This window comes from Charadrius vociferus, unplaced genomic scaffold, assembly GCF_000708025.1.
Source record: "Charadrius vociferus isolate BGI_N301 unplaced genomic scaffold, ASM70802v2 scaffold125, whole genome shotgun sequence".
In the NCBI taxonomy this organism is placed as follows: Eukaryota; Metazoa; Chordata; class Aves; order Charadriiformes; family Charadriidae; genus Charadrius; species Charadrius vociferus.
The window spans coordinates 4143103-4166587 of NW_009649036.1; the positions used below are offsets into that span (position 1 = coordinate 4143103).

General features: G+C 40.1%; 1 protein-coding gene across 1 annotated transcript in view; it reads right to left on the bottom strand.

The window, feature by feature from the left end:
* TBC1D30 (TBC1 domain family, member 30) overlaps nucleotides 1–23093 on the bottom strand; it is a 53920-nt gene extending 30827 nt beyond the window's left edge. Inside the window, exons 1-2 of the mRNA XM_009887840.1 lie at nucleotides 23069–23093; nucleotides 22328–22492 (exon numbers count right to left, since the gene is read on the bottom strand). Coding sequence (XP_009886142.1) covers nucleotides 22328–22492; nucleotides 23069–23093 — 190 coding nt within the window. The remainder of the gene's footprint in view (nucleotides 1–22327; nucleotides 22493–23068) is intronic.
* Between the last annotated feature and the right edge of the window lie 392 nt (nucleotides 23094–23485).

A 23485-nucleotide genomic window follows, 5' to 3' on the forward strand; every position in this document is an offset into this window, starting at 1 on the left:
CAGCCCCCCCGGGGCTGCATCAGGCTGGGGGTGCCAGCGGCTCTGGTTAGAAATAAAGGAGGCGGCGGGGTTCAGCGGTGGGGAAGGGCGGCGGGAGGGCAGCGCGGCCCCCGGGCTGCACACAGGTCACCCAGCACACGCCATACCCGCAGCTCTCACTGCTACGCGGGGCAATACTGACATTTCTGCCGAGAACGAAAGGAGCTAAACATCCAGCAAAAAGAGATTTCTCAAGTGAGATTCTGGCCTCCAGCTGGACACGTATAGATGGATAGTCCCGCTGCCCGGCTCAAAAAGCTGTCCTGGGAAGGAGTCCCACAAGCACTACCAGGCCGTGGAGCAAGGGGAGAGCGATGGATGTAAGAGCGTCTCGGTGCCAGGGCACGCTGGGGTCCCGTCCTGCGGCCAGGGCTGCTTAGGGACAGCCCCGGCAGCAGCAAGAGCCAGCGGGCTGCAGAGGTTCTGTGTTTCTGGCTCTCCAGCACAGAGACTTTGAACATCCTGAACTAAAATAACAGCCTTTTCTACAAACCTAAACTGCAACTGCACTTATTACTAATGACACACCATGTGCTAAGTAGTTAAAAGAAGCTATTCAACAGCATTTTATTAGATGCTTTTTCCAGTGCTATTTGACCTAACAGCATCTTAAAAGGGGTTTGATAACGAATTTCAAACTACTGGTGTGATTGACAAGAAGGAAAAGTAATTGAAATAATGATAGCTTTTACAATCTAAACCACTCAATGTTTCGGTGGAAGGAGAGCAGATTTATCACACCACATTAACCGGCCTCAGAGACAAACCTACCAGAAGTCTGACGCTACCTGCCAACATCTTTAACTTTGAAACAACAATTCGCTCCTTTATTAAAGATGTTTTTCTCAGCCACATTACAAAGATAGGAGAAAACTGGCAACACATAAACAGCGAAGCCAATTATATAAAAGACACCCAATAAAAAACACAGAAGCAAGCCTTTTTTTAAGATCAGTTATAGGTATCCCTAGAAATTACTGTTAATTTTTCAGAGAAGCACGATTTTGATCATGCCTCTTTAAATATCTGGTTTGGTTTTGGAAAAAAGTCACTACATTTGAGCTGCTAGCTTGCACTCTGAATAGATAATTAAGTCTGTGTGTCGGTGGTTCTTTTTTTAACAAAGGTGACACTTCCCTGCTGATGTAGATGATGCAAATCACTTTATTTCAGTGCCAGCTGGAGATGATGATTTAGTGGTTAAAGCATGAAATTTGAAATGAATTAATCTCCCTAGGTGTACAGATTGTACCAACGGGACTGTAATAGAAACATTTAAATACAGAAATAACCATGTAATCTCTCTAATATTATTCTCCTCTTCCTTAAGCACCATAGGCAAATAGAACCACATCGTTCTTGGATCGTTTCAAGACTGGCTAACCCAACACCACATGCCGTTGCCAAAGTCTTGGGAGCCGTAGCCAAAGTTTCAGGAAGCACTCATTATCATAGAATCAACTAGGCTGGAAGGGATCTTTAAGGTCATCAAGTCCAACCATCAACCTAACACTGCCAAAAACCACCACTAAAACACGTCCTTCAGCACCACATCTACCACCTCCAGGGGTGGCGATTCTACTACTTCCCTGGACAGCCTGTTCCAATGTTTGATAATCCTTTTGGGCAAGAAATTTTTCCAAATATCCAATCTAAACCTCCCTGGGCGCAACTTGAGGCCATTTCCTCTTGTCCTATCACTTGTTACTTGGGAGAAGTACAGTGAGAATCTGTCATCCCACTAAACTGCACATAATCTTATGTTACCTTCAATTTTTAAACAATTACAAATCAGGTCCAAGAAAGACACCAATATTTAACTAATGAGAATAACCGAAGTGAGAATTTGGTGTCCTTGTTACTGCTATTTCTCCTACTTGTCATTTTGTCACTCTATAAGAAAACTGGAAACAATCAGGACAATCATTCTGTGACTTGGGAAATGGCTACTTCTAAAGACCAGCATACCATTAAGGACGCTTTCCCGCATGCCAATCAATTAATGCAACATTAATCTTAAGAAAAAAAATGCAAAAATGAAGTTCAGGAGACAAAATGAAGAAGCCAAGCCATATTAATGGGTATGATGACTCACCGGATGATTAGCACAAATGGAATTGAGAAACACGGATAAGCCTCCCATTAAGCATACATATACATATCTTAAGGGTAAGAGCCTAGCTTTTAGAAAAGTCTGGGTTTTAACCACTGATCAGGCAAAGCCTCTAATTTGCCTGCGGCAAGACATGTCCTGCACCACTCCCTAGACTTGCAGACATCTAAGCTTGACACTGCATATCAGCAGCTTGTATAAATTTGCCACTGTTAAGTTGTAATAGTCTTCAATTATGGGGAAATTTCAAAGTGTATAGAACACTACAGTTCACAGACAAATCACCATAGTTTCAAGTTGGTGAAAATGCAACAAATTTGAACCCTAAGATGTTACTAGCCATCACGAATCTAGTTTGATCCACCAACTGCAGAGAGGTCTGCCCACATCCACAAGCCCTCACCTGCAATTACTGACAAGACAGATAACACTCAGAAAGGATTTAAAAAAACCCAAACACATTTTGGCTAGCCCAGATATTACAGCTCTAGATATTCTGTAGTAATCAACCTGAGACTTGGCTCCCCACCCCCCCATAGTTCATTTATTCCCTCCCACACAATAGAGTCACTTTCTGAAAAATCTTACCTCCTCATTTTGTATCTCTTTTCAGTCTTACCACCACCTGCTAACTATGCCTTTTTAAGGCAGAGCATACTTCATAAGAAGTATGAAGCTAGAAAGAGAAAACGAGCACAAGCAGATGGGACAGCAACAGGAACAGCAGCAGAAACGGGGCCACACACCGATCTTGCTGTTAAAGAAAAGGACAAGTTTGTTTGCGTGGAGCTTCAACTACCCAAACCTAGGATCAACGGAAGGCACAGTTCACTGGTTCTCTTCTGATGTGTGCAAAGGCAACTGAATGTACACAAAAGGCTAAAAATGGTAACACATCTTCAGCTGGGTCACTGTATTTCATAAGCACCATGTCCTCCCCTTTATTTCACAGAAAAGTGTATGACCTCCTTGAATTCTGATTTGCATCACAACATTCCAGTAAAATGATGACAGTTTGGGACGAAAGCTTGTTTGCCACACTGCTGGACACCTGTGTTTGCAAAAATACTCAAAACAACACATACCAATGAAAGAAAACCATATTATAATAAATATATTGTATGATAATATTGTCATATGTTTCATCCCAAAGCATTTCAGAAATAATGTTTAGGCAGCATCAGTACACCAGCTGCTGATACAGCAAATATCAGAAAGCATGTATATATCAATAGGGTAAGGGGGGGGGAAAATAGAAATGTATTGCACCACAAGGCAAAACTTACTGTATTGACCACATCATAGGGCCATTGTCTGCTAAGCCCCAGAGTTTCATATACTACCTTTAGGAGCCCTCAAAATGTAACCAGAAAATGTAAACCCATTACCACAGAAATTAGCAAATCAAGAAATTTTAAATCTGTACCCAACACATGTTCTGATGTACATTCCAGTTCACCATGAGCTTCCAAAGAGAAAAGATTTCACTTTCAAATTGTAGTATATAAGAGAAAACACACGGAATGAAGTATGTCCACTTTGGAAGGAAAAAAGGATAAGGCAGTTTAAAATTCTCCCAGGAAGCAAAACAATTTTGAATACATTTAAGGAAATACATTAACCCATCTTCACCACTGAAGCACAAAATTCCTATCCCACCCAGTTCTATATGTGTTCTATTATAAAACATCCCCCTCGTGCTAAAAACATCTCCACTTTCTTCTGCTTGATCCTAAAAGCCTAAAAACAAGCATGACCCACCTGGAGTTTCACACTCCTCCAACGCACAAGATGGAGCCACCTCTGACAGCTTGAAAAGAGGCTTCTGGCTTGTTGGGTCTTTGACACTGAAGGGGCACAGGTGCTACAGTGATGCTACAGTTCACGATGCTACAGTTCACGTCCTTGAACCCGAGAGCCCGCAAGGTGGCACAGTCCATCACTCCTCCCACCTCAGCCTGCAAGTAGAGCATCACCTCCCGCACTGCCAGTACTGCTCTACAGGCTCTCTTACTGGCTTGCTACCTCAGACACTGCAGCCGAGCAAACGCTCTGATCTACCAGCTAGCTGTAACTATCGTGTGGACCACCAAAAGCACAGAGCCTGTAGCATTGTTTCACATAGCCACAGATGCACGAGTACAGGACAAGACAGTCTACGGGTAAGAGTGGACTGATCTGTCCACTGTGTCACAGATCTGTGTGGACAGGAGAAACGTTATTTTGGACTAACAGATTCAGTTCTGCCACCAAGCTGGTCTCTGCTCTCAGACAAGCCAGCCAGGGTTGTTTTTACTGGACAAAGAATGGTTCCAGAACTGATAGAAAAATTAAGTTTTGCTACTGTATTTGTGCCTAGAGAAGTTATTTTATGGACTTTCAACAAGCAGCGGTCAGGAAAATGGTGCAGTGTGTTGACACACCGCAGTCTCATCAACACAGCATGAGTATTTTAAACTTTTCCATTGCATTAGTCATCATTTGTATCATTTTGTACATAAATGTCACAAAAGAGGTCAGGACCTCACTGTGTCCTATATTAGATATCACGGACAAAAAGACCAGAGCCAATCCTTGCCTACAAAGCTATTCAGTGCAAATATAAACTACACAATGGACAGGAAATAACATCTATGATTTCCAGGAATCAAGAACCAAGACTGAAATGATTAGTCTCAGGAAGTGTGAAGCAGAGCTGAGAAAGAAATCCAAACACGCCTAATTCTAGTCCAATGCTTCCTCTTCCTTTAGACTTCAGGCACATAGCCTTCTTATTTCCCCCTTGAAAAACTGACAGCATAGTAAGTACTCTTTAACGGTACCTTCTCTTGAAGGAAGCCTTAAGCCAGCCCACTTGTTCTTGGAGCATTTAAGACAAACTAGAGAGTATCCGGGGTATTTGCTTATTAGAGAGTGCACTCTGGCCATGAGGCCTTGTTTATAGCTAAGATGCCTGAAAGAGAACATTGCCTTCACATTGTTTAGCCATATCTATTGAGAACTGATCCAGAGAACATCATTAAAATAGCACTGCTTAGTGTAGGGTATAACTTTCAACAGGAAATTAATCTGCAAGACTATTACTACTGTAAAAGCTCCTGTAAGAAGCTCACAACCGTATACGTGCTACATGATCCTTCAGCTTATCACAATCAGGATTTGACCAAGGGAGACCTTCCAACTCAAGATTCTTTGTTACGATCTTTAGTATTTTTTTGTCACTCTGCTCCTTCTCTCCCATACACATTACCCACTCCTGTGTTCTGTACTACACATGTGCATACACAGGACAGGATCAATGACTGTTGACAAAGGCAGAGAAAAAGGGAAAGTCCCTTCAATAGAGCCAGCTCTCCTTCACCTCAACATCAGCTACCCACAAACGTGTCTTGTAATTTATCTTTTGGAGTGATGGACAGTTACACCTAGCAAGTGTATTTACAAGTTGAATAATATTCATAATCATATTGCTTCTCGAAATATTTGCCAGATAAGATACAACCCGAGAAGTATGCCAAATCTTCCCAGCGTCAGCAAAAACAGTTGAAATATCATACATCTGTAATGAAGGCATCTGTAAATCAGTTGTGAAAGCAGTTTTTAGCAGCTTACAAAACAATGGGATGGAGCTGTAATGACCAGTTTCCCATCTGGGGAGGCACCGCATTCACAGGCAGTGAATCAGTGCAGGTAAGGCTGCTGACTGCAGTCCTTCCATTTGTAGGTTGTTCTCAGAGTAGCATGAGATGCTTATTCAATAGGATCGTGTGGGTGAGAATATGAAAGCCCTCAAAAGCATCACAGGTTGCTAAAACAGAAGTACAGATGTGCCTGTAAATCCCTTGAACCTGCCCATAACCCGTCTCCATTTGTGAAGACATAGCTGTTTTCATGAACGAGGGAGGTGCAGAAAGACTTGACATCTGTAGAGTGCCAGGGCTAAGACAGCAATAGCAGAACCGCATGTACTTGTCTGCCAGACCTATACACAATCCAGTACAGTACAAAGATCCTGTTTTCCCAAGTTCTTTAGAAAACCACTCAGCAGTAATCTACAAGCTTTTCTTAAACCTGTCCCTACAACACAATCACACTGAAAGCTAGGAATATGTTAATATTCAAATGCTTTATGTCACAGATTATTAACTCTCCTCACCAACTCTCACCATCACACCATTAAAAAGCTAGTATTCTCCAGCATCTGGAGTTCCTAGGCAAAACTGGTTTTGAGGATGGAAGAATTAAATTTGCTGATAACACAGCAACCCTGAGCACACAAGCGACAACAACCAGTGCCAATGGGCTGAGTACAAATGGTGACCTATTTCACTCCAGGCCCATCACTGGGAAGTGGCTGTTCTCAGAGCTTAACAGGAAAGAATTGAAAGAATTCCTGAAAAGTAGAAAGCAAGTAATGTTTTTTTAAACATCATATGCCACAGATCAAAGGCACCTCAAATATTTCAGAAGGAAAAGAGAAAAACTACTCTGACATTACAAAATAGATGCAATGTGGAAACCTTGATCTTAACATAAGTTTCGATGGCTGAAAGGACATGGAAGAGATATAACATGGAACTATCCACACAGGAAACAAAAAGGAGTTCGATGGCTGCACTGAAAGGACATGGAAGAGATATAACACAGAACTATCCACACAGGAAACAAAAAGGAATTTAAATATAATATTGGTTGATCACAAGACAGGATTAAGTTAGTTCCCCTTATTATACCAGTAATAGAGGACAACAAACTTGCACAACTGAGTAAGCCTGATATTCTATGAAAACTATTTGTATTCACTGCAGGGCCCATTAAATCCTAATTCTGGGCTGCAGTATTATTGTAGTAGGTGCTGTACAAGCACAGCAAAATAAAAAAAAAGACTGCTTGCTTTAAAAGAAAGAAATAATAGAAAATAAAACATATTAGCATATGGAGGAGCACAGGGAGACAGCGAGATACTGAAAAGCATGGTGAACAGCAGCGTTAATGTAAGAGCTGCTACTGTGTTTCCGTAGGCTTCATGGCGAAGATAAGTACCAAGGGACACACGTGAAGGAGAACAAGGAGGCAGCAAAAAGTCAATAAGATGGCTGAGGGATTAGGTTTTAATCAACTCAAGGTCAACCAGGCTAAACATCTACAAGGAAATACCACCACGGGGGGAAATTGAGAAGGTGCTCGTTTTAAAATGTTAAGCGTGGGATGGAGGTAGGAGGCATGAGCTAACCTTGAATACTGAACAAGAAGTGACAAGGATGTGACAACAGAGAAGAGTAGGTTGTGAAGAGCTTTGGATATGAAAGCAATGAGAGGAACACATTGAGTAGACCTGCAATGACCGTACGGGAAGCTTAGGCACCTAGCACTCGTGTGAACACTTATGTACAAACATGTTCCAAAAGGACAAAAGTACACCCAGGGGGAAAAAAAAAGTTTGCAGCAGCTTTCTATGTCCCAAATGCTTCTAACAAGCTCTTAATTGGAGAAAAATGATAGATAAGTAAGAGGATGGATCTTCTCATGTTGTGAAATTGGGGTAGGGGGGCAGAATTAAACAACAGCATCCAGGTTTTTCGTTATTTCTTTCTAATTTGGTTAAACTGTATAAATAAACTCTAAAGTTAAAATTGCCTTGCTGATAACACAGCAACCCTGAGCACACAAGCGACAACAACCAGTGCCAATGGGCTGAGTACAAATGGTGACCTATTTCACTCCAGGCCCATCACTGGGAAGTGGCTGTTCTCAGAGCTTAACAGGAAAGAATTGAAAGAATTCCTGAAAAGTAGAAAGCAAGTAATGATTTTTAAACATCATATGCCACAGATCAAAGGCACCTCAAATATTTCAGAAGGAAAAGAGAAAAACTACTCTGACATTACAAAATAGATGCAATGTGGAAACCTTGATCTTAACATAAGTTTCGATGGCTGAAAGGACATGGAAGAGATATAACATGGAACTATCCACACAGGAAACAAAAAGGAATTTAAATATAATATTGGTTGATCACAAGACAGGATTAAGTTAGTTCCCCTTATTATACCAGTAATAGAGGACAACAAACTTGCACAACTGAGTAAGCCTGATATTCTATGAAAACTATTTGTATTCACTGCAGGGCCCATTAAATCCTAATTCTGGGCTGCAGTATTATTGTAGTAGGTGCTGTACAAGCACAGCAAAATAAAAAAAAAGACTGCTTGCTTTAAAAGAAAGAAATAATAGAAAATAAAACATATTAGCATATGGAGGAGCACAGGGAGACAGCGAGATACTGAAAAGCATGGTGAACAGCAGCGTTAATGTAAGAGCTGCTACTGTGTTTCCGTAGGCTTCATGGCAAAGATGAGTACCAAGGGACACACGTGAAGGAGAACAAGGAGGCAGCAAAAAGTCAATAAGATGGCTGAGGGATTAGGTTTTAATCAACTCAAGGTCAACCAGGCTAAACATCTACAAGGAAATACCACCACGGGGGGAAATTGAGAAGGTGCTCGTTTTAAAATGTTAAGCGTGGGATGGAGGTAGGAGGCATGAGCTAACCTTGAATACTGAACAAGAAGTGACAAGGATGTGACAACAGAGAAGAGTAGGTTGTGAAGAGCTTTGGATATGAAAGCAATGAGAGGAACACATTGAGTAGACCTGCAATGACCGTACGGGAAGCTTAGGCACCTAGCACTCGTGTGAACACTTATGTACAAACATGTTCCAAAAGGACAAAAGTACACCCAGGGGGAAAAAAAAAGTTTGCAGAAGCTTTCTATGTCCCAAATGCTTCTAACAAGCTCTTAATTGGAGAAAAATGATAGATAAGTAAGAGGATGGATCTTCTCATGTTGTGAAATTGGGGTAGGGGGGCAGAATTAAACAACAGCATCCAGGTTTTTCGTTATTTCTTTCTAATTTGGTTAAACTGTATAAACTCTAAAGTTATAATTGCCATTTGAGGAGCACAGTGATCTGTGTTGTTCTGATGAAGAAAATAAAGGGGAGGGTGGGGAGCCAATTTATTTTACTTATCACCTTCACGTGCCGACTATAACAGTAAAGCAGATCATACGCAGTTACATTAAGCAGACAGTTGCATCTCATAAGCAAGGCAGAGGACATGTCATGCAAAGACTGCTAAAGTAACAATATATTTTAACTGCTGTAGCATAAAGTCTAAAGTTAACAACTAGAATAAAAGTCATAGCAATGCTTACGTGCTCAATAAAGCATATATGAAGGACCTTTTAAACTAAATGCAAGGTAATGAAATGAAGCAAGGTCTCAGGGACCATATGCTCTTTTTTTTGGTCAGAGAATTTAACTGTCTCTACTGAAGCACAGAATTACAAATATATTGGTAAGGAACATATTACGAAGAGGCCTACATAAAAATATTGCTGAAAAGCATGATTATAAAAATTAAGAAATGTTCCCTAACCTCACTAACCAATATAAAGTGAATGCGTATCTTGGCCAGTATTCACACCTCAGGATCTCGCTTAAATGCTACGCGGTCATTTTAAAAAAACAAATCACCAATTCAGCACAACTAATGCAACGTATGAAAAAAGAATTCTGACAGGTATGATTTGTAGGCATGCTTAAGATATTTGCAGAAGAATGGAGGTCATAGCAGATCGCAGGTTTCTAGCTCTAACACTGAGCTGCTCTTCTTTTCTTAAAATCTGATTATTTGCTCAGCACCTAGCATAGAAATTGAATTTTACAGCGTGGATTAGGCTTCATTAGCCTGAACTGCTGTTTCAGAAACTGCAAGATTTTAATCCCCCCAAAATAATTAACTAAAGCAAAACCATCCTAGGTCCCCAAGACAAGATTTATCCACAGACAGAACACTATCACAGATCTTAGATTAAAAAGTAATTGCCAAAGTTAGAAAAATGACTAAAGGGAACAGGACCATGTTTATACATAAAAGTTTTTATATGTTGTTTACTACTTATTTGCAGTAATGTTAAGGACATCCATTAAAGACAAGGCTCAGGCTGTGCAAGGCTTTCATTAGACATGCGGCAAAGAGACAGGTTGTTCCTGCAGTGACCAAGGATAACGGAGTCCTGCTTCCAGGACAGATCCTCCATCTCCCAGTACACATGGCCTCTGCAGAAAGAGCTCTGTAAGACAGAAATGAAAACAAAACCCCTTCTGGAGTTGGAGAGGGCAATGGGGTTCACTCCAAGAGAAGATCATATAAGCCCCATAGAGCTCTTGGAACCGCAAATCTTCATCAGTCAGTACAGAATTCATCCAATACCACTCAAGTTCTTTGATCACATATACATTGGTTCCCATCTGCAGATGCCACTATTTCTGTAAATAAATGGAAACTTTCCCATGAAGTTTTGCACGTATGTGAAGCTATTGCAACCCCAAGTCCTCCAGACCACCTAAGTCTCTTCATCTCCCATGTGGGCCATAGCTTCACAGAGGACGTTCTGGAACTGTTGGAAAAGGAAGCAGCTAACAAAGCCAACAAACCTCAAACTACCACCTCCCCTTCCTGAAAAAAAAAGTATGTACATTAGTCATTTAAGCAAGTTTGACACAGAGACAGTTTTTTTCCTGAAGTTCGTGAGTAAGATGAAGAGGAGTAAACAGTTACTAGTCACAACGACATTACTACTTCAAGCTTTTTTATTCAACAGTAACATGACAAAATTTCAGTTCATGACCCACTGTTACAGGACAAGTTTATTGAATTGAATGTGTTTAAGATTAATCAAAGGCTCATTTAATACTGATGCCTTAAGCCATTAAAATTGATTTTGAACATGTACAACACCACGCAAGCATGAGTTTTGATAACAGCAAAGCTCCCATTGTTTATTTACTACTGAATGGCTTGGGACAACTCACTTCACTCCCCTGAACATGTGCTGCTTCTACCACCCCTCATGTAGTCTTGTCTCATTCAGTTTGTTTTAAGAGATCCTTGTATCATGTGTTTGTCCAGTGACCAGCTCATTAGGTTCCTGACTTCGGTGGGCCTCTCTAGGCATTACTATAAACATTAGCAATATTTAATACCTCATATTACTATTCTTTTTTTTAAAAAAAGATCAGCTCTGTACATTGATTATCTCCCCATTCTGATTTCCTTTAGTCTCCGGGATCTAAGGCCCAATAGCTACTGCTGCTAATGACCACTGGATGAGATAAGAAATTAGCAGTAACATACTGGAAAAAAAAAACCAAACCAAAACAAACCCAACAAAACCCCACATTAAACTGTTAGCTCTCAATGATGCCTAATCCAACCCAAGAACCAAAAACTGTTCACACTCTGTATTTTGGCCATATGCATTGTATGGATGGCAGGGAAAACATATTGATCAGTACCAGGTTGCTGTGATTTTAGGGAGGTGACTATAATTTATAGGGAACTAAATTTAGAAGCTCTTTCACTGCTGGCAAAACATAGCAAGAGGTTTCCAATTTTTACTAAGAAAGATATAAATGATAGGTTTGTGTCACCTTCTTTTTAGAAAGTGTTCTAGTAAGATGATTTAACAGGAAGATGGAACATGGACTTCCATGGATTTCAAGGGTATGTGAAGAGCACTCATTTACTGCTCAGTAAGTCAAATTCGGGTTATTCACAGCTTCAAGGAGAAAAGCATTTTAAAATCTGACGTTCTCATTTAACTCTTCCTCCAGAGCTGCTCCAGCACAGAATTAAAAGCAGGACTATTGATCCAAACAGATTAAGTTCAGAGGCTACTTTTCCAGCATCTTGTTTTTAAATGTCAAGCTTATCTCACAAAGCTGCAGAAACATAGCTGCTAGCACTGCCTGATGCTCCATAAATCAGTTTATTCCTAGCACTAATTATCCCAAGCAGCTGTTATCCTCCATTTCATCTTCAGTATCCAGGATATCTTTTCTTCAAAGACTAACTCAACCAAAGAATGTTTAGCGTGTGCCATATTCGGAGATAAAATGCATCTGTGTTACTTGAAGGCCACGTACCCTGCTAGGCAGTTTCAATGAAGCCCCATTAACCCTCCTACAAGTTCACAACGGTGTAAGAAAATGAAAAACCACCACATTTCATTAGGAAAAAGAACAGCACAGTTACTTGGACTTAAGTGTAATCTCCAGAAGAATAAAAGAAGAGGTAGTGCTAAGCCAGACAAGTGTGAAAGACTATGCATACAATCTAATTGCACAACTTTTTCTCTCAGGCTGTTTCCACATCCGAAAGCTTGTCAGAGAAAGATTAAAGATTGCAATGACATGGTATTATAGTTACGCAGCTCACACAGCCACCCCTGCTGTGAGCTTACACACACAAATCTTGATCGTCCAACGTTTGCCATAGATGCCACGGCTTCTCACTACCTGCAGGCACCGGAGCACAGGATCTGCCATCAGTTCAGACATGTCTAAAGCATTTGTGAAATATGAATACACTCAGGTGCACTTCTTGCACATCACTGCTTCACACGTGGCCCTCGGCAGCACCGGCTGTACAGTCAGCTTCCTCACGTATTCCCAATTAAGGCAATGAACTCCTAGGTCATAACCTGGATGCTGATAATGCCTCGCAGCAAAGCGCATGACTACTTTCGCGCACAGACCTGCGGGTTGAGCCCTTTGCTCAGCTGGGCCGTGCTCCCCACTCCTCCCTCCACGGCCAAGGCGCTGGGCTGGAGTGGGCTGAGCTCAGGTTCACACTCGTCCTGAACCTATGCGGAAATCAGCACCTCACCTCATTTAATCACAATAATCCCAGGGTGACTGAATAAAAGCCTCGCTTTTCCAGTTTTTCAGGGAACCATTAGACTAATCAAATTTTACCACTGATCGGGTATCCATCTGAATAGCTGCCAATGAGCAGAGGCTCTCCCAGGAAAATCCCACCCCTCCAGAGGCAGCAGCTCACCAAACTGGAAAATGAGCAGCAGCAGAGAGCCAGGAGGTAGCAGCTCCCTCAAGGAGGTAATGGTCTCTTAGCAGGCTCCACACTGGCCCCAGGAATTCACCAGCCGCAGTGACCCCAACTCTGAATGTAACATAAATATTAAAAGTAACAGTGAAATAATATTTAAATAGTGTCAGTCGGGTATATTCTTATACCCCCTGCTGATACTGAGCTGTCCAGTGTCATTTGAAGCTCTAAGTACCAAGATCCTGAACAGACTCCCAGGGTTTGCAACAAAAGCTATCCTACCTCTGCATCCCACCACTAGCTGAAGCAGCCAAGACAGTCTGCTTAGTTAAATCCTTCAGAATGCAGCTGAAGGAGACCATGATAAAACCCACTTTCAAGAACTGAGCAAGTATTAGCCAACAACGGAATAAGAGATGGCATTTGTTCTGGGGGGCAGGAAGGTATTTTTGATGGAGGTAAGACACTTCAGCAGTGAGACTTAGGGACAAATAAGCATAGGATGGAGCATGTGACGTGGAAAAGTAAGGATTCATATAATCCCTAAAGATGCAGAAGGAAAATATAGGGCTTAGGAATGCATCCTGGCTCCTCAGCACCCTAAACCAGCCTGGCAGTCCCCATGCTGAGCAGCCAGGGAGTAAGCTGCAGAGATGGCTGGCTGCACGTTCCCAGGAGGAACTCAGTAACGAAGTTGGTTGGAACCACTTGAATGGAAAGCTCTGCCACAAAACACCAGCTTGTGGAGAGCAAAGTCCTTCACAGCAGAATGTTATCTTTGATGAAAACATATTTCCAAATGCTAAAAGCATAATTTTGACTCTTTTTAGGATTAAAGATTTTAACACCTTACTTGAAAATGGCTCATTACATAACATGAAATGAAAGAGGGCGAGGTGTCAAAATCTGAACAAAGCATTTTAGTTCAAAATGTAAGCTTTCAGAATTTTGCTTCATAAGCAATTGACTTTTCTGAGTGGGAGTCTCATTTCATGCTGGAACAAGATATTTTAGTTGCTGTATTCTTAAAGCAGACTTCCCCTCAAAGTGAGGATTCCAGGTTCTGTACTGCTCTGAGCACTAGTTTTTGTCATCTTTTGAATTTGCTATTCCGCAGTGGCATAGACCACATGAACTTTTCAGTCGAGATACGACCAAATCAGACAGCAAATCCAGCCTCTTTCTTTCTAGGAAAAAAAGAAAAATATTACCTCCTTTTGAACACCAGAAAAGGAAATAAATTTTACTTCATCTTGGAGTCAATAAATTGAAATTAGCCCCAAAGTGGCCAAATTGGGATACCAAATGTGCACAATCACACAATTTGCCAAGTTTGTAAGGAAACTGATTGGACATTTTGCCAACTCAGAATTTATATTACAGCTTTGTTTTTACAGTGGAGAATATCAGCAAGAGAAGATGACAGTCAGCTGACGTATTTTGAATTAGCCAGCCAAGGGTTTCTGTGCACTCACACGCCAGCCAGCTCGCTGGGGCCAGCACAGATCATCCTGAAGAGCCGGCTGGAGACAATGAAGTGAGGTGGTCGCTCCCCATAGGGCTTACCAATGCTACTGCTCATCAAGTGATCAAAGATGTCAAAATTCATTGCCTACAAGATCCATGCTCTGTATGCACATTCCACCAGCAGCACAATTACACTTTAAGTCCGGGAACTTAGTCAGTCAATAGTTCTCTAGAAGAATAGCCTGTGAAAGGCAAATTCTCCCAAACCGACTAACAGACATCCAGAATACACAATCTAATTTATATTAGCAAATATGAAACATGACATACACGTACTCTTTGAACGTCCTGGTGCACAGCAATGAATGATGCTGTTTACAGTCCTTTTCCCCCAAGCCTAGTGTTATCCTTTTCAGTTCAAGCTCCAATTACAACGGAATAAGCTTTCAGATTTCCCAGAATCTTGGCTGGCTGAAGGTGAATGAAAGATGATAATCAAATGGCATTTAATTTTATATTCACCACTATAGGCGGCTTTTTTAAAGGGTTCTCCAGTAATATTTTTAAGCATCACACCATTTATTAATAATGCCAGATAACAACGAACAAGTCAGTTAAGACCACACTTAACATCTACAGTCATTTTCCCTCATGCACAGCACATACCCAAGGACTCGCAGGTGAACTTCACCATCCAGATCAAAAGAACTACTGCCCAGTGGCCCAGTGCAGCTTATGGACCAAGCGCACAGCTACCATCCCCACTGAGCCAAGCTCTGGCGTCCCTCAATACAGGTTCTCTCCTTTTCTAACTGTGCCATTACTTCACTCCTTGCAAACCAGCACAGGGCATAAAATGTATTACAAAATCCTTGCTAACCAATCCTCAGACCACCTCCAGATCTTGAGTCATAAGTACAGAGAAAGTCTTCACTCTATGCAGCATAACTAAGTTTGATGAAAATAGCCATAATTAAAAATCAACAGCAATATTCCATTTACTTACACGTGTATTGCTACAAGTAGGCAACTGATTGTACAGATAATTCAGCCTACCTTTGCCAACATTTTAAACAAACAACTTAAGATGACCATGACATTTTCAAGCTCATGATTCTGTTGCATTCCATTTCCCGTTCTCCACCAAAAGGCTTCAAAGGACAAAAGATCAGGTAGAACTAAATTAAGAACAATTAATTAGGAAAAACAAGCAGTAGCCACAAGCAACATTTCTTAAGTATGCGTTTCAAAAAGCCACAGCATCAATTTAAAGGATCAAATTCATTAGCACCCAGGAAGGGCAGAGACTAGCAATGCAAACAAGCACACAAATACAGATGAGGTAATAGGAAAGCTACTGAACTGAAACATGCAGCCAATTGAGTCATTTGAGTATGACTCACATGAAATCAGACTCCATAAGAAGTAAACCTCCTATTTTAACCACATCAAAGGAGGAATGTACTTTTGATAGATCAATTAAATATCTACTGCTATAAAAAGTTACTGAAACAGATTCATCTGCCTTCAAACACCAGAGCTACCGAGTTTAAATTTAAAGTGTATTAGACCAACACCTTGAAAACAACACATGGTTTTCTAAATGAACGACCTGTTTCACATCCACTTGGAAAGCTAAATAAGATTTGGAGATGAACACAGCAAGTACATAATAATCTCTCTTTCAATTGAAAATGCAACACTGGATATTGCACAGACATTAGTATTTTTAATACAGAACACCCTCCTCTTTAACATATACTTCAGATGTTTAAGTGAGGAACATGAAAAGCAAATACCAGTTTAAAATTTGGCCCCTAAATTATAACAATGGAGATTTGGGGTGGAGGGAGGGGTGTAGGGCAAAATTGCCACAGTAGTAGCACGCACTGAGTAACTCAATTCTTCACAAAGAAAGAAAGAAAAAAAAAAAGCAAGTGAAGTGTTCCAGGTTAAAGCATATTTATACAACCGCAAGAGTACATCAAACTACTGGGAAGTGAGTGGGAAAAGACAGATAAGCTACCTGCATAATTTGACCTGCATGAATTATTACACACGTACACAAGCATGTGCCCCATGTTACGAGACATCTGATCCAGAGTGACAATCATTGAATCGTATCACAGAACACCAGGTTGGAAGGGACCTTGAGGATCATCTGGTCTAACCTTTCTTAGCAAAAGCACAGTTTAGACAAGATGGCCCAGCACACTGTCCAGCCAAATCTTGAAAGCATCCAATGTTGGGAAATCCACCACTTCCCTGGGGAGATTATTCCAATGGCTGATTGTTCTCATTGTGAAAAAAATTCCTCTCCTCCAAGAACCTTATGAAGTTCCAGTTCAACCAAATAAATATTAGCTGTACTAACAGTTCACAGTATATTGTATCAAAGCTGTTCTTACACCTTTAATCAAAATTTCATCCTTTGAGCTAAAATCTTTGAATGTCTGCCTTGTTTTTACAACAAATGTTGAGGGAAGCAGAGGGATGGAGAAAACAAGTAAGTAGATGATTACTGCATGCAGGAAAAAAACAAAAAACATATGAAGGAGACCAAGGAACAACATGACAAAAACTCAAAGATCAGGGGGAAAATAGTCCGACTGAGGGTGAGTGGTAAACACTGCAAGGTAGACAAGATGTAGGGAGGGGAAAAATGGAATGAGAAGTCCAATATTTAAAGACTAGGATCAAGTGAGAAAAGCTAATAAAGAGGGCAAGAGGGAAAAAGAAGGGGAAGATGGGACAGGACACAGATGCAGGAAAACTGAGGCTAAAGAGAAACTTTGGAGAGAAGGAGCGAGGAGAGAGAGAAAACAGGAGTTTAATCTAGATGTGCAAGTACTTTTGCACATCTAATTTCACTTAAGCAGAGACACCTGATGATGGTGACCTTGCCTAGTCCTCTCCTAACCAACTCATACAACTACAACATCAGGCAAAGCTTTCCCGGTTTCCTCTGAGTGAGTTCCATACCCTGTGAGGAGAGTTCATGCTACAGAGACAGTAACACATTCTCAGAAGTTGAGGAGACCTCATAGCCCTGTCTTCTACCAGGAAACGCTGTCCATCCCCTGGGAACATGCAGGGTACCAATCTGTACCCAGATGATTCCAGTTGTGCTGGCTTTCTATCCAGTTAAGATGCACTCAGAGAGATCAGAAGTATTGCTAGTAAGTATACACATAAACCTCTGAATTTCTGTAGTTGGACTCCAAAACATTCAGCTCTCTCCATCAGGAACTTCTGAATAACCTCCACAACCACATGGGAATTAATGACCTCAGTTATAATTAAGAAGTCATTTTTCAACTACTTCACATATGGAACCTAATACTTCCTTTGTGAACAACATTTTGACAGCCTGACTTTAAATCTTTCCAGCCAATTATTGCCTGACTACATTTGTAAAGCACTCCCCTTCACGTTTAAGGAAAGCATATGAAAGCCACAACCTATGAAAACCTGAGATACACCTCTATCTCCGCACGAAATAAGATATTCTGTCTCCCTCTACTGGCTCTGCATTAAACCAAACCAGGAGGAGAAAAAGAAAAACTAGAAAGCTAATATTTATTGTTATCTTAGAAAGTTCTATACAGGAGTCAATGCTGAAATAGCAGAAGAATAATACTTATCTTTAATCGTTGTTTCTAAACAAATATTACAACAGAGAATACCAAGAATCTTTCTGAACACAGCATGAGACCCATTACAGGTTATTACAGGTATGTAACACCATAGCTACATAGCACCAAATTAATGATCTCTTTGTGAAATTTTCTGCTAAAATTATTTCTCCATTAAAAATACAAGAGGATATTAATGAACTTTCTGTTAATATAACTTCAGCTTATTTTATATTGAATCAGATTTAAGCATTCCTCCTTGCTTCCAGCCAGACTGAGCTACAACTGAGCTGGATGATTTTACTTATGGATAATACATGCTTTTAAAAAAAAAATAAATAAAATGACAGGCAATCAAAATTTGTGATTCAAGGAATGTCTGGTTTGCAATTTGATCAGTCAAAATATATTTAGTAATATAAGCAAGCCGTCACTATATAAAATACAGGAAGACAGAAGAGAATGAGATGCCTTTTGCATTTTCTTTAGATGATAGCTGCAAAACCTTGGTTTATTTTTTACTGAATACTGCTTTTCTCAAATGATATAATTAAGCATATAAAGCACTCTGCTTTCTAAGATTAATTTGAAATAGTTCGCAACGCTACAGAACAAACTTGCATCTCGTTACTCCAAGTAAGTTAAAACCACAAGAGAAATGTGTGCCTAGAAGCCATGTTTGCGATCAGGCCATCACTGTGATTTCTCTCTTACTGCTTTTGTTCACTGGAGTATTTCATTTTAATTTGGGTAAAAAAAGAGTTATTAAAATGCAACTGCTCAGTCATACACCTTACAAGCTAGAAGTACAGCACAGTGTACTGCTTTTAGCACTTATCCAACAGAACAATTTATGCTGCCTCAGTTCATGCTCCTGACCAAAATGCAGTGAATTTTGCTTTCCATGGCAATACCTATTTGTATGCAAAACACACATCACCTACCGGGGATAAGGGTCAACAGCATAATGAGAAACAGTAAGTTGTGAAGTCAACCCTGGCGACTGTTTATTCCTCCACATTTACTCTATCCACTCAGGAGTTCAAACGCCGCAGGCTCTGTGCTGGGTATCGGTGGTCCTGAAGCACCAGCAACCCAGACGTGGGCTTCCAAAGCTGCCGTGCCTCTTTGATGCATCGAGCAGGGACCAAGAGAGCCAGCACAGGTCAAAGACTGATCAGTGGATGGCTCCCTGTGCGGTCTGCAACACTTGCAGACGCTGAACATGCAGAGTTTTAAGCATGCAGTTTTTTAAGCAGTACCTGTTTTTTCCTCTGTAGAGGCAGAATAAAGCACGACGGACATCTCATCAGAAAATAAGGGACAGGGATCAAATTTATCAGCCCCGTAATTTTCTAACTAACTGAAGTTACCACTAGGAGTGACTTTCTCAGGCAGTATTCAGAAAGGGTCTGACAAAGCCAGAATTAAGCATCAAGACAGAATTTCCACCTTTTCCTGACACAGTATTTGTTCGCAATTGGTCTGTACAAATTGCTTAAAGGCAGCATTCAAATAACCGAATGTGAACTAAAGGTTCATTTAAAACTAGAGTTCTAACTCTACATAGAGATTTCAGTGTACGTGAGGGAAAAAAAATTCCCAGTGTGACAACAGTATAAATATACTATGACACTCTATATAAATCAGTTGAAGAATCATTTATATTTTGAAATTTTAGAATGATAACGCAACACCAGAAATTTTAATTTGCCACTAAAAACATACTTTAAAAGGAAAAATATTTTAACAACTCTTCCATACTTACTTGATAAAGATTTTAGTACTACAGGATATCATAATGTTAATGCTGTACATAAAAGCAGATTATAAAGTTTTATGGCACATAACATTGTATTGCAAGTATATACTTTAATCAGAAAAGCCTGGAAGAACGAGAACTTCTACAAAATAATGTTTTGGATATTTAAAAATGAGAAGGTAGTCTACAGAAAATCTAGTTTCAAGGGCTTTAGCGGGCAAAAAAAATTGCTTACATTTTGGGGGGGAGGTGTGCATTTTTTTTTTTAATGTTCCATCATATTAACTTTTTTTTTTTTTTTTTAAGGTAAAAGAGGAGAAAATAGATCTTTCCACTGTTAGCGTAACAGTTTAGCTGAGACTTTAGGACTTAACTACATACTCATCAGCTGCACTTCTCAAGTCACTCTCAGCAATCACCTTCTCCTGTGTACCCACCTCTACCACCCTCTGCAGAAACAGGGAACTGTTACAGAAAAGAAAAAAGGAATTATCTTACCGGATCACCTCTCCAATTTGATTCATTATATCCTACACAGGGGTTCCTACTACTACACAGGAAACAGTACAAAGACAAGAATAAACGGTTGGAGGGAAGACGACCAGTTGTGCCTGCCTTTGGACAGCTATTGATCAAATAGAGCCTCAAAGGCATGACTACCAGGAAATTTAAAGTTGTAAATCCTACAGCAAATGCTTATTCCTGCATTCTCTGTGTAGTGCTTGTACATTTACACTGAGCAATAAAAACACAGTCTCAATCTATTCCAAAGCAACTGAAGTTATCAGAAGTGATTTAACAAATCCCAGAGGCTTTGAATTAGATTTTAAAGCAAGAAATAACTAAGTTTTCAGTGCCCTGGAATACATACATGTGTTTTTTCAGAAATATAAGCTGAAAATTAACACTAGATAAATATGCTATATTAATTATAAAAATATCTCACTTAAAGAGATGTAATACACAAATCCACACATAGTCTTCATAAACATCCATGCACATGCAGGAATATTAGGTAAAAAACTGCATTCCTTTAGAACTTCAGCTATCTCAGTTGTTACTAGCACATTTTAAACACAGTACTCCATTCATTTAAGTGTAAATGGTACCTGAAATTTGTAAAAACACGTTCATATTTAGGATGAAATCCCATATCCCTTTCAGTCGATAGGTTTTTACCTAACAAAAGAGGTCAGGATGTTCAGGCCTTCAGAATTTACAGTCAAATACTCTAATTACTTATACACGTGCAAAATTCAAGTAGTCTCATTTAAAAGGAGACTACAGTATATGCTTGAGTGTTAATGGCACTGAGGACTCAATTATCAAGCTGCTGTTGAGAAAGAAAAAGAGTAGGTGAGAAGAAGAAATGTGCCTACACAGTGCATGACAGCCAAGAACTTTCATGCTAGGTTTAAGTAAAACAAAAGAACACTTTTAAATGCTTAAAAATTAAGTTTCACAGTAATAGACAAACCCTTAACTAAGCTACATTAGCACATGCCATTACAGTAAGATTCTTTAAAAAATTTTTACATGCACCTCAAATTTCCTATAGGTATTTTTGTGAAAAGACCATGCTTTATTTACTGTACCTGAACATTTCTGTACCTGTCACGCTGCATGTTAATGAAAAAATAAGAGAGGGAACATTAGGTTATTTTCACATGTCCTTTCTAAAGGTATAATTTCTATTTATTTTTACCTATGGCATTACATAAAGTTTCACTTTAGCAGAACTAACAAAAGCACTTCAGCCTATCTCTAGATGACAACTTTGCCAAGTCAAACAAAAAGGTTTCACTGTGCTGGAAGAAAAGGCTAAACAATTAAAGAGCAACATTTTTCCTCTTTCCCATGCACCCTCTCTGAAATCCCCAAAACCACAGGTGCTGATAAAGAGGTTTGCGGGAACTAGGTTTGTTTTTACTAATACTCCTCATCTTGAATCAACTCAATAGAAAGGAGTTACACACTACTAACAATGCTTTGGGAAGACAACTGCATATGCCCTCTATAGTTTCCAGTGAGAATTTCCATTTCTACCATCTCCCTTATAACCATACGAAAGCACACAGTTAAATACAGCGTGCACACTAAAAGAAAACTCAACTTGGGCTTTCTGTGAATTAAAGCTGAAAGAGTCTGGCAGACAACCTACAGGAAGGGTGCGACGCCAATACACAAAGCTGAGGCTACGGCAGCATACCTCGTTAAGCTAGCTGAACTTTGCCTGTCCTCAGGTGCCACTGACATCACTGGAAGCCAGTCATATCTAAGGACTAGCGTAGCCTGGCCTCTTGACTTTAAATCGAGTGCAAGAGCTTAACTGAAATACTGCCCACATAGCTGAAAAACTACTTACACTAGTACACACATACACAGAAAGTACTTACGTCGTTTCTGAGAAACTGCCTGCAAACAAGCTGTCACAATATCACAGTTCTTCTGGACTTTATGTAAAAGCCTGTCTTTCTGCTTCAGAAGACGAAGCAACTTTGCTGACTGAACAGAAACTCTGTAAGTCAGTTCTCGTTCTATAGTTGTTAATTCATCGACATCTGCAAAAAGCAGAGAAAGTAACTTCAGTAGTGGCCAAAACATTCTCAAACAGCTTATTGTAGTAGACATGCACAGGGACTTGCCCCGTGGACATTTACATATACAAACTTTCTATAAATTACCAGTTCTATTGACTGGGATAATTCCCAATTATAAACATTTTCAGGATACGAGCCAAAGTCTTTAATTTTCTTTTAAACTAAAGTACTTCAATTTAATGCACAATGTATGAATCTCAATAATTATGCTGTTATAAATTGGAAACATCATGACAGATGTAACCAGAATACACCTATAGTAGTGCAACCAGGAGGTAAATCTTAAATGCAGAACTTTCTAGAAGATGCCCATGGAAAATGCGTATGAGGAATAAGCAAATAGTAACAGACAGAGGAACATGTTCTAGAAGTTGCCTGCAAAGCTAGAAATGCAACTCCAGGATGACCTCTAAGTGGGAAACTCTTTCCACCAAGATGCAAACTAGATGGCTTCAGTCACAGCCTCAACTATTTACTTCCACTGGTCAGTCACAGTGCCACCAGACCCCCTTAGTTCACCACAATGTCTCAGCTTACTTCTAATATTCCTGTTGTTCCCCATGTGGTGAGCTTCGGGTCCAGGAGAAAAGTGAGGCTTTGGGGAGATGTCTTAAGTCCGTTAATTTTTTTGAGTCCTCTGCTCTGTTCTCAGAAGCACACCCCACCAGTGCAAGCTTGGTTCTTGCCTATCGCATGCTGACTGCTTCAGCTTTTCCCTTTAATAGCCTAGTCCAGCTTGCCATCAGCAGCTAAACAGCTCTCTGTTCCCTGCGGTTAAGTTTACAAATCCTATCACTTTCAATCCAACCATCCCCCCCTGATCCTGGAAGAAAAATCAATTAAAAAATCCGTACTTGGGTAACCCAATCCAATGAGAAAAATGCTTATGCATCCCAGAAAAGCTACTATTTGTGAGATGGTAAACAGCTCAGCTCATATGGCAAAACTTTTTCA